At 33.9% G+C, this 14,917-nt stretch overlaps 1 protein-coding gene across 1 annotated transcript; it reads right to left on the bottom strand.

Annotated features, from left to right (window-relative positions):
• Positions 1-3,022: 3,022 nt before the first annotated feature.
• LOC110704147 (heat shock cognate 70 kDa protein-like) lies at positions 3,023-5,966 on the bottom strand. Its single transcript, XM_021881930.1, has 2 exons — positions 5,612-5,966; positions 3,023-4,556 (listed from the first exon to the last, which is right to left on the bottom strand). Exons 1-2 carry the CDS (start codon positions 5,823-5,825, stop codon positions 3,040-3,042), a joined length of 1,731 nt encoding a protein of 576 aa, XP_021737622.1. The 5' UTR covers positions 5,826-5,966; the 3' UTR covers positions 3,023-3,039.
• Between the last annotated feature and the right edge of the window lie 8,951 nt (positions 5,967-14,917).

Below are 14,917 nucleotides of genomic sequence, written 5' to 3'. Positions count from 1 at the left end.
TTTTTTACGTGTTTTCTAAATTCAGATAAAATTTAACCGTACAGAAGGTAAAATCTTATTTTCCTTAAAAACACTCTTTTATTCTGATTAAAACTCCAAATAGTCAATAAAAGTCAATTTATCAATGCTAATTGAATTAGGAATGAAAAGAACCTTCTAGAAGAATCTAGAAGACTAAAACCAATCCTAATTGCATTAGGAATGATAAATCCATATTAGGCTCTCCTCTAGATCATTGGGCCGCATATAAGGCTCAAACCGGGTCCAGTTTAGTAATTTGGCCATAACTTCATCATTATTCATCAGAATTGGGCTTATAATATATCGTTGGAAAGGTCTTTTCAAACCCCATCCAACTACACTATTATTGGACCCTTTCTATGAGACAACCAAACTGGATTGGCTGTTTTCTTAAAATAGGTTTTCAAAAACAGAGACAAGAGAAAAGAAATAAAAACTATCCGCAACACTAAACTTTCCACACTTTCACTTCATTCGATTATGATTCGACGTGAAAGGTACTCATAACCGTGTTTTTTTTGGGGAGACAAAAATGTGTGTCTACAATGAGGTTTCACTTTTCATTGTTTTTTTGAAGCAGTAAGCAATTGATAGTTTGATACTCTAGTGAATAGTGATAGTGTAATGTAAAAGCATTTCAATTATGTTAAGAAGCCTTTGAATAATTAGGGTAATATCCCAATGGTCCATATTAATATCCCTCCAATTTTTAATTTAAAAATATAGAATAAAAAGAAATACAATACGGTTTTCAAGAAGACCGTTCTGTATCATCTAAAATGAATAATTATTTGTTTTTTGTATTATTTAAGTAAAAAAAGTAGATAGTGGTTCACTATTCTAACCGTTCTATATTTAATAACTCATAAAACGCCTCTTACACAAATGCGTTCTATATTCTTCTGGAGAACGCCTATCTTTGATAACCATTTTATACTTTGTGATCTATAATCTAGTTTTTGTGGTAGTGCGGAAAGGACACGGAGCTTCCCCATGGAACAGCATTGGCACAGTGTCACAGGAAAGCACACCGTGGAGCGGCATTGAGCCCCGTGACGCGGTGCTTCTTTCCGTGACGCGGGAAACTCTGCGTCCATTTTTCGTATAAATACATTTTGGTCCTAATTTTGTTAAGCCTTTTTAAGTGCCGATTGATAATATCGGGCCATTTTTTATTTATTATTTATTAATTAGGCCAAAATAATAAAATAAATAAAATAAAAAGGTTTGGGCCAAAATAATAAATAAACTAAATAAAATAAAATAAAAAATGGGCCAAATTAAAAGTAAACTATTCTTTGACTAAATATCAAGACTGATCCATGGACTATTAAAAACTGAATTTAATTAAATACGATTTTTTAAGCACTCTCGGGATTAAATACTGAACCCGACCAATAATGGCGGTGTAAGATTGTTCATGATCGGGTTTGGTTCGGGGAGACATTTTAAGGTGCCTACAATAACATAAGGAAGAGAATGTGCAGAGTAGGCAGTAGTAGGACTAGCAGCTAGTGAGTGCTCCGTATAATGACAAACACAAGAATAAGTTTCCTTAGTAATGAGTTATCTTGTGCCAAACCTATTGTAAATGAGTCCCCTTTACATTTTCCCTCCATTAATTACTTCCCCCTAACAAATCCCCACCTAATCATTATCCCCCCAGCATCTGCCTTAAATCCAGGCAAGCCCTTACTGTTTTTAAAGCCTTTGAAATATTTGTTGGGTATTGAGGTTGCTCGTAGCTTTGCAAGCTTGTTTTAATGTCAAAGGAAATATACATTGGATATAATTTCAGAAGCCAGATTATTGGGTGCCTTACTAAGTGGTTTTCCGATGGAGTAAAATCACAAGCTCAACTTACCAAGTGGAGAGCTGCTTCTGGATCAAGAATCTTATAGAAGGCTAGTCGGTCGTTTGATGTACCTTGGGTAACACAACCCGACTTAGCCTATTCGATTCACATTATCTCTCAATTTATGCAGGAACCTCGCATTAAGCATTGGGAACGACCTTGAGAGTGGTGCACTATTCAAAGGGTACTCATGGACAGGGTATTCTTTTGAGCTATGATTGTGACTTAAATCTGTAGGGTTGGTGTGACTTAGATTGGGCTTCCTATCCTCTTACATAGAGGATTTTGTCTGGGTGGCTTGTGTTTCTTAGCAAGTCACTTATTGCATGAATAACTAAAAAGCAGCCCACAATGTCTACATCATCGGTGGAAGCCGAATACAGGTCTACGTCGACTATTACTTGTGAGCCTAAATGGTTAAAAGCTCTGCTGTTGAGTCTAGGTGTTCAACATCCGAAGGCAATTAAATTATGTTTGTGACAGTGAGTTAGCTCTGCACATAGCAAAGAATCAGGTTTTTCATGAAAGTACGAAGCACATTGAAGTTAATTGTCAATTTGTTTGAGATGTATTTACCGAAGGCTTGATATCTCCCTTTCATGTTCCAATCAACTCACAGCTCAAGGATATCTTCACCAAGGCTCTTGGCAAAACTTAGTTTGATTATCTTCTTTCCTAGTTGCGCGTTTCCAATCCTCACGCTCCAAAATCAAGTGGGGGGAGGGGTGGGTGGGAATGAGATAATATCATATAATATATTTTTGGGAATTATAATATCTTATGAAATATTTTCGTAAGATATTTATCTCTTAATATTATATTTTGTATTCTAGTTAGCTTCCTAATATTCTAGGATATCTTTTTAATCTAGGTAAAGGAAGATTGTAACTAGTATATATTTTGTGGTTCGATTATTGAGAAGCTAAGAAAAACAATTATATTTTTTCTTTAATTTGTCATGGTATCATGAGCAGGTTAAATCTTGGGATCGTTCATAAAGATTTTCCCCCTGTCGGTGGGTTAGAAAATTCAACCCTCTGGTGGGATAAACTTAGCCAAAAATATGTTATTTATATTTAAATAATAATTCTCTCTTTCTCTGTTGATTTAACCTAAACACTAACCGCCCTATTCTTCCAGGCCGAGAATTGTCTTGAGTTCATTCAACTTTTCCTCTTATTCAGAAACTCTCGAAACTTGTTCCAGCGAACTTCCACCATGTCCAACATACTTTCAGCATAATTCTGTAATGCAAGCTTTGCGTTGACAGCTTTTTTGTGCTGCTCGTCCTCTGCCTTGTAATTGTTGGCTTCCTCTACCATCCGATCAATCTCTTCTTTGGATAACCTACCACTGTGATTTGCAATACTGATTTGTTTTTTGTTGTCAGTGCCTATATGCTGCGCTGACACAGTAAGGATACCATCATTGTCGATTTCAAAGCAAACATCAAATTTTTCTTGACCTTGCGGTGCTGGAGGGATATCGTACAGAGTAAATGTACCTAAGAAGTTGTTGTCTTCAGCGATAGGTCTCTCACCCTCGTATACACTAAATGGAACGGTTGTCTCACCATCATAAGCAGTGAAAAGAATAGTTGACATTTTCACTGGAATGGTAGAATTTCTCGGGATCACAATATTCATTTCACCATAATAAAGCCTAACCCCAAGGGACAAAGGAGTAACATCTACTAGTGTGAAGTCTTTATTGTTACGTACACCGCTCAAGATTGCAGCTTGAATTGCAGCACCATATGCAACGGCCTCATCCGGGTTAATGCTTTGGCAAAGTTCCTTCCCTTTGAAAAAATCTTTCAACAATTCTTGAACTTTTGGAATTCTAGTTGACCCACCAACAAGAACAACATCATCAACATCACCCTTTTTCATATTGGCGTCTTCCAAACATCTCTTAACAGGATTTATACAATTTTTAAACAAATCCAGGTTCAACTTTTCAAACTTGGCACGGGAGATGGTTGAATAAAAATCAATACCCTCGTAGAGACAATCTACATCAATACTAGTCTCAGTAGCTGATGAAAGCATCCTTTTAGCCCTCTCACAAGCATATCTCAACCTCCCAATAGCCCTGCGCTCCTGACTGATGTCCTTGTTATGTTTCCTCTTAAATTCAGACACAAAGTAGTCAACCATTCTACTATCAAAATCCTGACCACCTAAATGAGTGTCTCCGTTAACAGCTTTCACTTCATAAGCCTGTTTACTAATTCTGACCAAAGATACATCAAATGTCCCACCGCCAAGATCAAAAACTAACACGTTCTTAGCCATGTCTTTCCTATCATTGCTCATATCGTTTAGACCATAGGCAATGGCAGCAGCAGTTGGCTCATTGATAATGTGCATGACATTGAGTCCAGCAATGGTACTGGCAGCTTTTGTTGCCTGACGCTGGGAATCATTGAAATAAGCCGGGACAGTGATAACAGCATTTTTCACTTCTGAGCCAAGGTAGGTCTCTGCAGTCTGTTTCATCTTCATTAGGACCATTGAAGAGATTTCCTCTGCAGAAAATTCCTTTTCTTCGCCCTTATAGGTGACTACAATAACAGGTTTGTCGTCTTCAGACGCAGAAATAACCTTAAAAGGCCAGAGTTTCATGTCATTCTGCACTATTTCATCAGTGAATCTTCTGCCAATAAGCCTCTTTGCATCTGTAGTTTATTCCAGTGGTTAAGAAAGCAATTATAAGAAATTGACAAATGTAATACAGCTATTGCATCAATTTGTTTCAAAATAAATTGCAAAACTTTGACTAAATGTGAGAGCTCTTGTTGCAATTTTATGAAACGGAGAAGTATAAACTCTTTTAAAATAAAATAAAAAACATAACTACATAAGTAGTTAAATGTGCTTTAGGAGACATATAAGAGTTAAAGAGTATATCTAACCCATTGTCTCTTTACGACGATTGTTTCATTTTTTTTATATATAAAATAATTACATTCTAATAACACTTTGCAATAATCATCAATCCGTTGTCTTCCTCTTACAATTTTTAAATACTTCAACTTTAATTCCCTACTTATCAATAACACTTATTCAAGTGATATCACTTTTGAATACAATATCAGATTTTTAGAATGCTATCTTCTCATATTGAGAAACGAAATTTGTTTCTCATGGAGAATATCACGTGAGAAACAAATTTTGTTTCACAATATGAGATATTAGACATCCCCGAGTGGAAGTGCTTGTTTACAATAAGTACTACATCCGTTAACTTTTAGTTGTAACAAAGGGTATTATTTATAAGACGTAACACAATGTATTTTTTATTGCAACTAAAAATTAACAAAAGTATTAAAAATGAACAACAATAATAAGTTTCAATTAATCGACGATAATTATTTGAAGTTTAAAGATTATTTCCCTTCAACTAAAATCAACTAGGAATAATTACTTTCTAAACCGGATGCTATCGACATATATTGGACACACATTATAAAGTCAATCTAGTAAAACATAATTACGGATTAATTAATAATTCTAGTGTACATTAAATATTTATTTGATAAAAATAATTTCATCTGGGTTTACGGTCAGTTTTAGCTAACATGGATGCTATTATATGGACACACGTTAGGATTTAGGAATATCATCTGTGACCAAACGTTGTTATACGAAGTATAATAAACGAAGCAAAATTATATTGTAACATGATATACATGAAGATTGAAGGATAGAGGTTAAGAGGTAGAAAACGAACCAAAAATAGTATTAATAGGATTAGAAGTAGCCTGATTTTTAGCAGCCTCGCCAACAAGACGCTGGGTTTGATTGAAAGCAACACAAGATGGTGTCGTTCTGTTTCCTTGATCATTGATAATGATTTCAACACGGCCGTGCTGCCATACTCCAACACAAGAGTATGTTGTCCCGAGATCGATTCCTATTGCCGGCAATTCTTTTTTACCTTCCATAGTTTTATTTGTTTAGACAGGATGGAAATTTGAGGGATTTAACGTCGGATAAGGGAAAGAAAGAACGGTTGGTTAGGGTATTTGTTTGAAGCAATTTATAACAGAGTAGTTTGACTTGCAAAATAAATTATGTGAAATTTACTTATAGGAAGGTCCGTAGGTGTAGAATACTTAGGATTTTTTTAATTTTATCTTTTTAGGAAGTGTACACTACTTAGGATTGGGTAGAAAAAAGCCTTGAGCACGCCTGATCTGATCTTTATAGAAATAGAATAATTGAAGACAGATAGAACGTAGCTACGAGAAGAGAAGGTATGCCGCTTGTTCCTTCTACTTTTTACCGAATTAAATTGTTGTTCGGTCGTGGTACTTTGTTATGTGTACCCAGAAAAAGGGGAAAACTCTGGTTCGAAGACGGTTTTCAAGCTTACTAAAATCTTATAGGAAAATTTGAGTTTATAAATCCCAACTTTGGGCGATTTACGATGAAAAATCTCAACTATGCATTATCCCTCAAAAATCCCAACTTTGATACATATTTTCTTTTAAAGATCCCAACAGGTCACCAAACCTATTACTTTAGGTTACAATCCACGTGTCAACACGGGATTGGTAAAATAATAATTCAAAAAATAAATACTAAAAAGAATTAATTCAAAAAAAAAAAACTAAATGAACCAAAAAAATCAAAACAGTAGCCCCTACCCCATCCCGGAAAACACCCTACCCACACCCCACCCTCGTCGGATTATCGCCCTCAACCCCGACAACCCCTCCCCATCCCCGGAATCCGACGACAAACCCTCTCCCACCCTCGAAAACCCACCCCTGTCCCTCCTCCCACCCTCGCGAAACCCACCCACTAACCCCCTAACCCAGAAAACACCCCTCCCTAACCCCACCTTCGAAAACGCCCCCTTCCCCTTCCCCAACCGTGGATCGATTTCTGGGGTGGGGAAGGGAGGGGGCGACTTCGAGGGTGGGGGTTTTGGGAGGGGGCTTTAAGGTTTAGGGTGGGAGGGTTTCACGAGGGTGGGGGGAGGGTTTTTCGTCAGATTCCGGCGACATGAAGGGATTATTGGGGGTGGGGGAAGGGTGGGCGCCGTTTTACGGCGGCGGGGAGAGGTTTTCGGGGATGGGAGGCGATTTCCGGCGGGGTGCTGGGGTGGGGGTGAGGGTGAGGTGTTTTCTGGGATTGGGGTGGGAGCTGGGGGTTGGGTTTTTTTTTAATTTTTTGAATAAATCAGATTTTTTTAAAAAATAACAATTATTAATTTTATTGTTTGGACCACTAAAATTTTGACAAGTGGCGATTTTATTTTAGAAAAAATGAGTTAACCTTCTCTTCAAGTAACCGGTCATCTGGTATCTATAAAATAAAATGAGTACCAAAGTTGAGATTTTTTAGGGATAATGCATAGTTGGGATTTTTCAAAGTAAACCACCCAAAGTTGGGATTTATAATCTCAATTTTCCAATCATTTAATGCAAGTAACCATTCATTCGTCAAATTCGTAAATATTTGCACCACAAAGAATCTAGCTATAGTCACATTTGTAAGTCGTTCATTTAAAATACTAATTGTAATTAAAAAAAAATATTTAAACCCTATGAGTTGTTTTTACAAACGAGTTTGGCAAATACTTTTAACAAAAAATAAATTAGAAAAAAAAAAACTTGCCTTAATTATAAAAAATATATATATTGCGATATAAACAATTAAACATTTTTTTATTAAAAATAATAATAATAAAGATTTATATAAATACATACATTTTATTTATTTTTTATTTTTTTGAAAGAAGTCCTAAAGGACATTAAATTTCATTAATTATAGTCATACGACATCTACAATTGATAAGTAACGATAATGAAAACGAATTTAACACAATCAAACAAGAATTAATCGGGGAAGGGCTAAGAATCCAAATACATAAATACAACAATTCGACACATTCTCGAGTTGTTGTCTCATACAACTTTTTGAGTAGATCCGTCATCGCTTCGCAATTTTGGGAGTAAGTAAATTCTTGTGCTGATTCCGACCCGTAATCCGAATCCGAGCCATAATCAATCGTAGCCCCGTAAAACCGCAGATCAAAATAAACACAAATAAAACCTTGTCTTTCGAAGGAGTCCGGAAAACCTTGTCATTCGAAGGAGATCAAGAAAACCTTGTCTTTCAAAAGAGATAAACCCTTTCTTTCGAGGGAGACATTATTGCAACAAAAAAAAAAACAAAAAGCTTAAAAAAAATAATAAAGATTAGGGCTTTCCACCGGTGAAATCCATTGGAAGCCCCTTCAAATTGACAATGGAGGCTAGAGTTTAGGAGAGAGTTCAGAGAGGAGGCTAGGGTTTTTTTTTTACATACATTTTATTTTAATTAAAATAATATTAATAATCTATACTTTGTTAAACCTCCATAATTCTCTCTTTAAACTTGTAAATACCTTTATCCCTATAAAAAAATCATGTAAAATCGAAGAGCATTAGAGCATCTCCAGTGGTTCAATTATAAGGACTTGCTTGCAATTTAAATAAAGTTCCTAACTACATGCTTATCACTGGAGAACAAAAAATTGAGCAACATGCAAGTAACTGTAGGCCAAACAAGCTACATGCTTGATAGAAAAAGAGAGAAATAAATTCTACTCATACTATACTATGTGTAAAATTATTTATTTAATTTTCATTGGAACAAGTTGTTGCTTAAAAGTATTGTAGCTTAGAAATTTATGTGGAAAAGCAAGCTACAATTTTTTATAGCTTGCCACCGGAGATTTTGATGTTCTTATCTTTAAAAAGCTTGCCACGGGAGATGCTCTTGTCTTTCCAAAAAAAAAAAAAAAAAAAAAAATCCAAGAGAATTACTAACGTGCTACCGTCACGTGTTCAAACATTAAGGCTAATTAAAAATCTAGTCAGTTATAAATAAGTTTCAAAAGAAATGAACAAAAACAAATTAAGTCTTACAACTTGAAACCATGACCGTTATTCAAGACCCATTAAAAGTGGTAAATAAATCAACCCAAGTTTAAATAAATTCAAATTTAAAAAATAAAATAAATTCTAAACGGTAACCAACACTGCTCTCCAATATTTTAGGTGAGCATTCGAATTCCATATAATTCCTGCGTGTAATTCCTGATTTCATTCATCATCAATATTATTCCATAGTGCAAGGGTGGGTTTTTTTCTCCCAGTTCTCAGGTTTTCCCATGGTAACATTATCTCACTTTTACTTGCTTTAATTTCTTCGTGGATGTTCTTAGTTGTTGTGCTTGCTTGTTCTTCATTGTTATGGGTCGATTGCAATTAGTTTGAGCTCTTAACCCTTACATAACTTAGTGCCTAAAATCAAGTTGTAAGCTTTGTCAAGTTGCTAATTGAATTTCTATCACTTTGTAATAAATGCTTAACTTGAATAAGTAATTTAATTTGATAACTTTCTTTTATTCGTGACTACTATAACATGATTAAAGTATGGGTTTTAATGTTCTTTTTATTCAACAATTTCTGCAAATAAGTTCTTTTTTATTCAAATCAAACACCAAATAATATTACTAATTTAACAAGCGATGACAATCACTTAACAAACTGAACAAAAGAAATAGAACATCAAATTATTGAGCGATCAACCATTTTATAATCAATCTACCATGAATCATACGAGCCTAACATCTGCGTTTTATATAGAAATAGAAAGGGAAAGTATAAATTTCCCATTCCGATCCCATACAAAAACGAAAAATAGTTATTAGAAATATCCAACAAATGTAACAAAAATAAAAATATACTTGGCGACTTTTATTACACCTTGTTTTTGCAATAGGTCTAAGATGCATCCTCGTGCACTTATTTTAGATGCAACATCAACCCACAAGCCCAATTTCAAACGTGCCCCATTAAAAAAGCCCCAAACCAAAATGAGCCCACCCAAAAACTGAACATATGTTTAAATTACAGCCCACTCAACCATCACTTTCAACGGCTATTATTTTTTTTTTTTAAAAAAAACGTCACTCTTAAATTTAAATTTCTGAAATTTATTATTCATTTATTTTGATTTTCTCCCTCTAACAATCAAACACAATTCACTCTCTCTTCAAAACAACCATGAATATTTGAGATGAGATGAAAAATCAAACAAGTTCTCCCTTAAAAATGCAATTTAATGTAAATTTTACTTAATTTTGTTTGAATTTATATGTTTATCACTTAATTTTAAATTTTACTTAATTTTGTTTGGATATTGTTTTTTTTTTTTTTTTTTTTTGAAACCTGTTTGGATATTGTTCGATACTCTATTGTTCGAAATATTCTTATGTTCATATTTTGAATACTTATGTTCACTTTTTGAAATACATATGTTCATATTTTTTATGCGTATGTTCACTTTCTTAGATGTTTATGTTCATATTTTGAATCCTTGTAATCTTTCTGAAATGCATATATTCACTTTCTAAATCCATATGTTCATATTTTTTATGTATATGTTCACTTTCTAAAATGCTTAATTATGTTCATACGCATTAAAAAATGAACCAATGCATATGTCACATTTAATACTTATGATGCATATGTTTCATTAATAATCATATTATTTTTTATTTCTTCAATTTTTATGTTCATAATTAAATGTCTTATATTCATAATAATATTTTATATGTTCATGATGTAAATATTCATAGTTAATATTTGTTGTTCATGAAATATTCTCATTAAATCTGTTTATGCATATGTTCTCTTTCTTAAATACACATGTTTATATTATTTACGCATATATTCACCTTTTAAATGCTTATATTCACTTAAAGGAAACAAATGCTTATGTTCATATTTTGAATTGTTATGTTTACTTTCTGAAATACAAATGTTCATATTTTTTATGCCTATATTCACTTTTTGAAAAGGTAATATTCACATTTAAGGGAACCAATGCATATGTTCATATTTTGCATGATTATGTTCATTGATAAAAAAAAAATGTAGAAAATCAGATGAAATTAATTAGCTCATAAGAAATCGAAATTTATACATAATACATCAAATTGATCGAACATAACCAAAAATCAGATGAAATTGAATAACTGATCAATCGAAACTAATCGAAGCTAACCTAAAATCATACAAAACACAATTACAACTGAAACTAACAAAAAAAATAATTAGAAATCACAAAATTAAGCAACTAACCTGCATTGACGATGTCTTCGTCGAGAACAACCAATTCCATATTTATCCAATCGAAACAGATGCAATCGCAAAATAGAGGATAATTTTTCCAAAAAAAAACAGAGAAAAAAGAAATTAAAGAAGGAGAAAAAACATAGAATAATTTTTCCAAGAAAAAAAACAGAGAACAAACTATAGTAATGAAAATTTTTATAGAAAACTTTGATGAGAATTAGGAAATACAAGAGAAGAGAGAGAATTGGAAAAGAAGAAACCAAATTTTTTTAAAAAGGAAACTAAGCTGCATTTTGAGCAGTGACATCTACTTCTAGGTGTAGGAGGTTACACCTAAGAATATGTGTTGCTGAACTTGATTGATAGAATTTGGGTGCACGCATAAATTTAAACCCGAATATCATATAACAATTCTATGATTTCATAAATTTATCATAAATTGTACAAATACGTTTGTGAGAGTTCATATGTCTCTCACTCTCTTGATAGAACCCCTAGTTTCTATCAATCATTGGTGGAACTCTTTTGATTAGCTCACCTCCTAACCCTTTCACATACAACATATTTATAGTGGTTGTTCGCCACTCTCTAAATCTTTCTACACATGTCTAATATTACATGTATCTAGATTAGAGCTGTCAATTCGGGTAAACGGGTCGGGTTAGTGTGAGTTGGGTCATCTCGGGTCAGGTCAATACGGGCTAATGTCATAACATATGCGGGTCGGGTTCGGGTTGGGTCATGCTTGAGTCGGGTCACGTCGGGTCATACATCTTATCGGGTTTAGGTCATGTTACATTCGAGCCGGGTGAAAAATAGGTCGGGTTAAATTTGGCTCTTTACGATTTTAAACGAGTTAAGGTCGTTCTCGGGTTCGAGTCGGGTTCGGTTCAAGTCAATTATTTACGGGTTATAATTAGGTTGGGTCATTCTCGAGTTCAAGTCGGGTTCGGTTCAAGTAATTAATTTGCGGGTTATAATCAAGTCGGGTCATTTTCAAGTTAGGTCATTTTCGGGTTCGAGTCGGGTTCGGTTCAAGTGAATAATTTGCAGAAAACATGTTTCGTCCATGAGTAAAAACATGTTGTGAAAACTAACCTCTTAAAATTCAAAGTGAAATATTAAAGGAATAGAGTTAGGATTCAATTTTCATTCCAATACCAACATGAGATAACGACCTATACATATTGATTTAATAACAAGTCGGGTTGAATTTGAGACAGGTCAATAACAAGTCGGGTTGATTTGGGCCGGATTTGAAACAGGTCGGGTAGAAATTCGAGTCGGGTTTGTAGCAGGTCGGGTAAAATTCGGGTCGGGTTAGGAACAGGTCGGGTTGAATTCGGGTCATGTTAAGAACAAGTCAGGTTAAATTCGGGTTTTAACGGGTTAAAACAACGGGTTTGGGTCAATTTTGTTTCAGGTCGAGTTCGGTTCAGATCAATAATTTACGGGTTACATTCAGGTCGGGTCGTTTCTAGGTCGGTTAATGTTCCGATTCGGGTCTCAAATACTCGGGTCAACTCGGGTCTATGGTTGGTTTCATGTCGGGTTCGGGTCACCATTTTTTTGGGTTCAGACGGGTCAGTTAATAAGTCGGGTTAGAGTCGATATTTCGAGTCGGGTCAGCTTTTGACAGCTAAGCCCAGACCATCTCTAGCAGACTAGCACGCACATTCCGAAAGAGTAGATGTTAATCAACTCAATGTAACGTAACTTTTCTGTATTAATTACATACTCCGTATACAAAGTATTTTTGAATAAATAAAAAAACATTAAAGTATTTTTGTTACTCTGTAGATTTTCTACACTAAAATAGATGTAATAAGACCATAATTGATTTATTAAGGGCTTGTTTGGAATTATTTTTGGTTTTCAGTTTTCTTTTTTTTTTAAACTAAAAACCAAAAACAGGAAAAGAGAAAAAGGTGTTTTCACTTTTTTGTTGTCGGTTTTCAAAATTATCATGATTATAAGTCTAAATAATTTTTGATTCATTATGTGACACATATAATATACTTTTAAAAAATAAAAAACCAAAAAACAGAAAACCACAGCGATGTCAAACGAACCCTTATTAATTAGTATTGTACTTTGTGTATGTTAACAAACCAATAAAATTGGAAAGTAGGTAAATTTATTAGAAAAGATTTTACAACATTGTACACGAGCTTAAGAAAACATAGCTTCAAATAAGACTCATATCTATAGTACTACAGAAAGAGAAAGGACATCTTGGTCGACTTTTTTAAAAATACCCTTATCCATATCTAAATTTACTATTTCAATTTTTTTTTTAATTACCCTCTTTTTTAAAAAACTACCATCCTTTTAAAAAAAACTACCATCTTAATAAAAACTAGATGAAGCCCGTGCGATGCACGGTTTGTTTGATTTTTTTTAAATAATTTTTTTTTTTGTATTTATAAGCCTAAAATTTGTTATATATTTAGATCAAATTCCTAATATTAAAAGATTTTATATAATATTTAATTAATTTAAACTTAAAAATCTCATTCGCCAATTTTGTTTACATGACATTTAAATTATTTAATTATAAAAGAAATTAATAATCTCTTATTTAATTGGCTACTACTAAGATTTATAATCCTACATGGCGCGCTGAGAAAATTAGATCCTACGTGGCTCTCTAAAAACTCGGGAAAAAACTCCCCTTTATATATATATATTAGATTTAAAAAAAAAAACATTAACATTTTTTTTCAACAATTTTGTAATCAACTAATATTTTTTTATTAGAGTATGAAATAAATTTTAAAAATCCAACTTGATATAATACTTATATTGTACACGCACGCATCGTGTGCGTCTCTTAGCTTGCCTATCTAATTAAAATAGATTGTCAAAAATCGATTTAAATTGGGAAATTAATTTACTACAGCTGGAAATTTCTTTGCTACAACCGGAAGTTAATAACATTGAATATATATATATATATATATATATATATATATATATATATATATATATGTATATGTATCCGGTGAGAATTCATACTTTTTATGTGAGAACACTTTTTATGTTCTAAATTTTTACTCGTATGTTCAAAATTTTAAATTTGATGTTCTAAACTTTTCTCCGAGTGTTCTAAATTAAATAAAATGTTTTAGGAAAAATTGAAAAGAATAATCCCACCTTTCGCCCATCTGCTCAAAATAATCTCACCTTTTCGAATTCTACAAATAATCCCACATTGTAACTCCATCTTCCCAAAATGAACCTTTTTACCTACAACCGTTTCAACAGGTAATTTTTTTTTTGTTTGAATAATAAAACAAAGGCAAAATAATAAAAAAAAAAAGAAAAAGAAAAAAAAACCCAAACACCGTAATCCAGCCCCCACCCCACCATTAGCACCGCCATCACCACCACCATCACCGTAACCCAGCCCCACCCCATCGGCGATAGCTTAACCGCACCTCTGCCCCACTAATACCGGCGAATTGAAACCCTCCTTCCCCTTTCTCCCTCCCCGAAAAACCATCCCAATTTCAAACCCCAGCCTCTTCGAACCACCACGAAGACCACTCGAAAACCAATTTCGAACCCCAGCCTCTTCGAACCACCACGAATACCACCCGAAACCCCATTTAAATTGGCTGATTGAATTGGAGCTTGTGGCTGCATTTTAGGGTTGAATTGATGCTTGTGGTTGCGATTTGTGGGGCTACGACATCACGGTGGCTCGGAGGTTAGGGTAATTGTGGAATTAGTGAAGTGGTGGTTGTTGTGGGATATGTTGGGCGAATTTTGAGGTTGTGCGATGGTTGATTTATGCGGCAACAACTGATTTGGAGGAGGTGCACTGGGGTTGTTTATGTGGCTGGGCGATGTGGCTGGGTGTTGTGGGGTTGTTGAATTTGTTGTGATGGTGGTGA

This window comes from Chenopodium quinoa, unplaced genomic scaffold, assembly GCF_001683475.1.
Source record: "Chenopodium quinoa cultivar QQ74 unplaced genomic scaffold, ASM168347v1, whole genome shotgun sequence".
In the NCBI taxonomy this organism is placed as follows: domain Eukaryota; kingdom Viridiplantae; phylum Streptophyta; class Magnoliopsida; order Caryophyllales; family Amaranthaceae; genus Chenopodium; species Chenopodium quinoa.
Note: the sequence above shows the minus strand (reverse complement) of the source record. Positions and strands in the feature narration are given on the sequence as shown.

Excerpts from the sequence above, each read along its gene's own strand:
- LOC110704147 (XM_021881930.1), bottom strand. The coding sequence starts at position 5,825 with ATGGAAGGTAAAAAAGAATTGCCGGCAATAGGAATCGATCTCGGGACA. Across the intron at positions 4,557-5,611 it reads TCCTATTAATACTATTTTTG|ATGCAAAGAGGCTTATTGGC; the intron begins GTTCGTTTTCTA and ends AATAAACTACAG.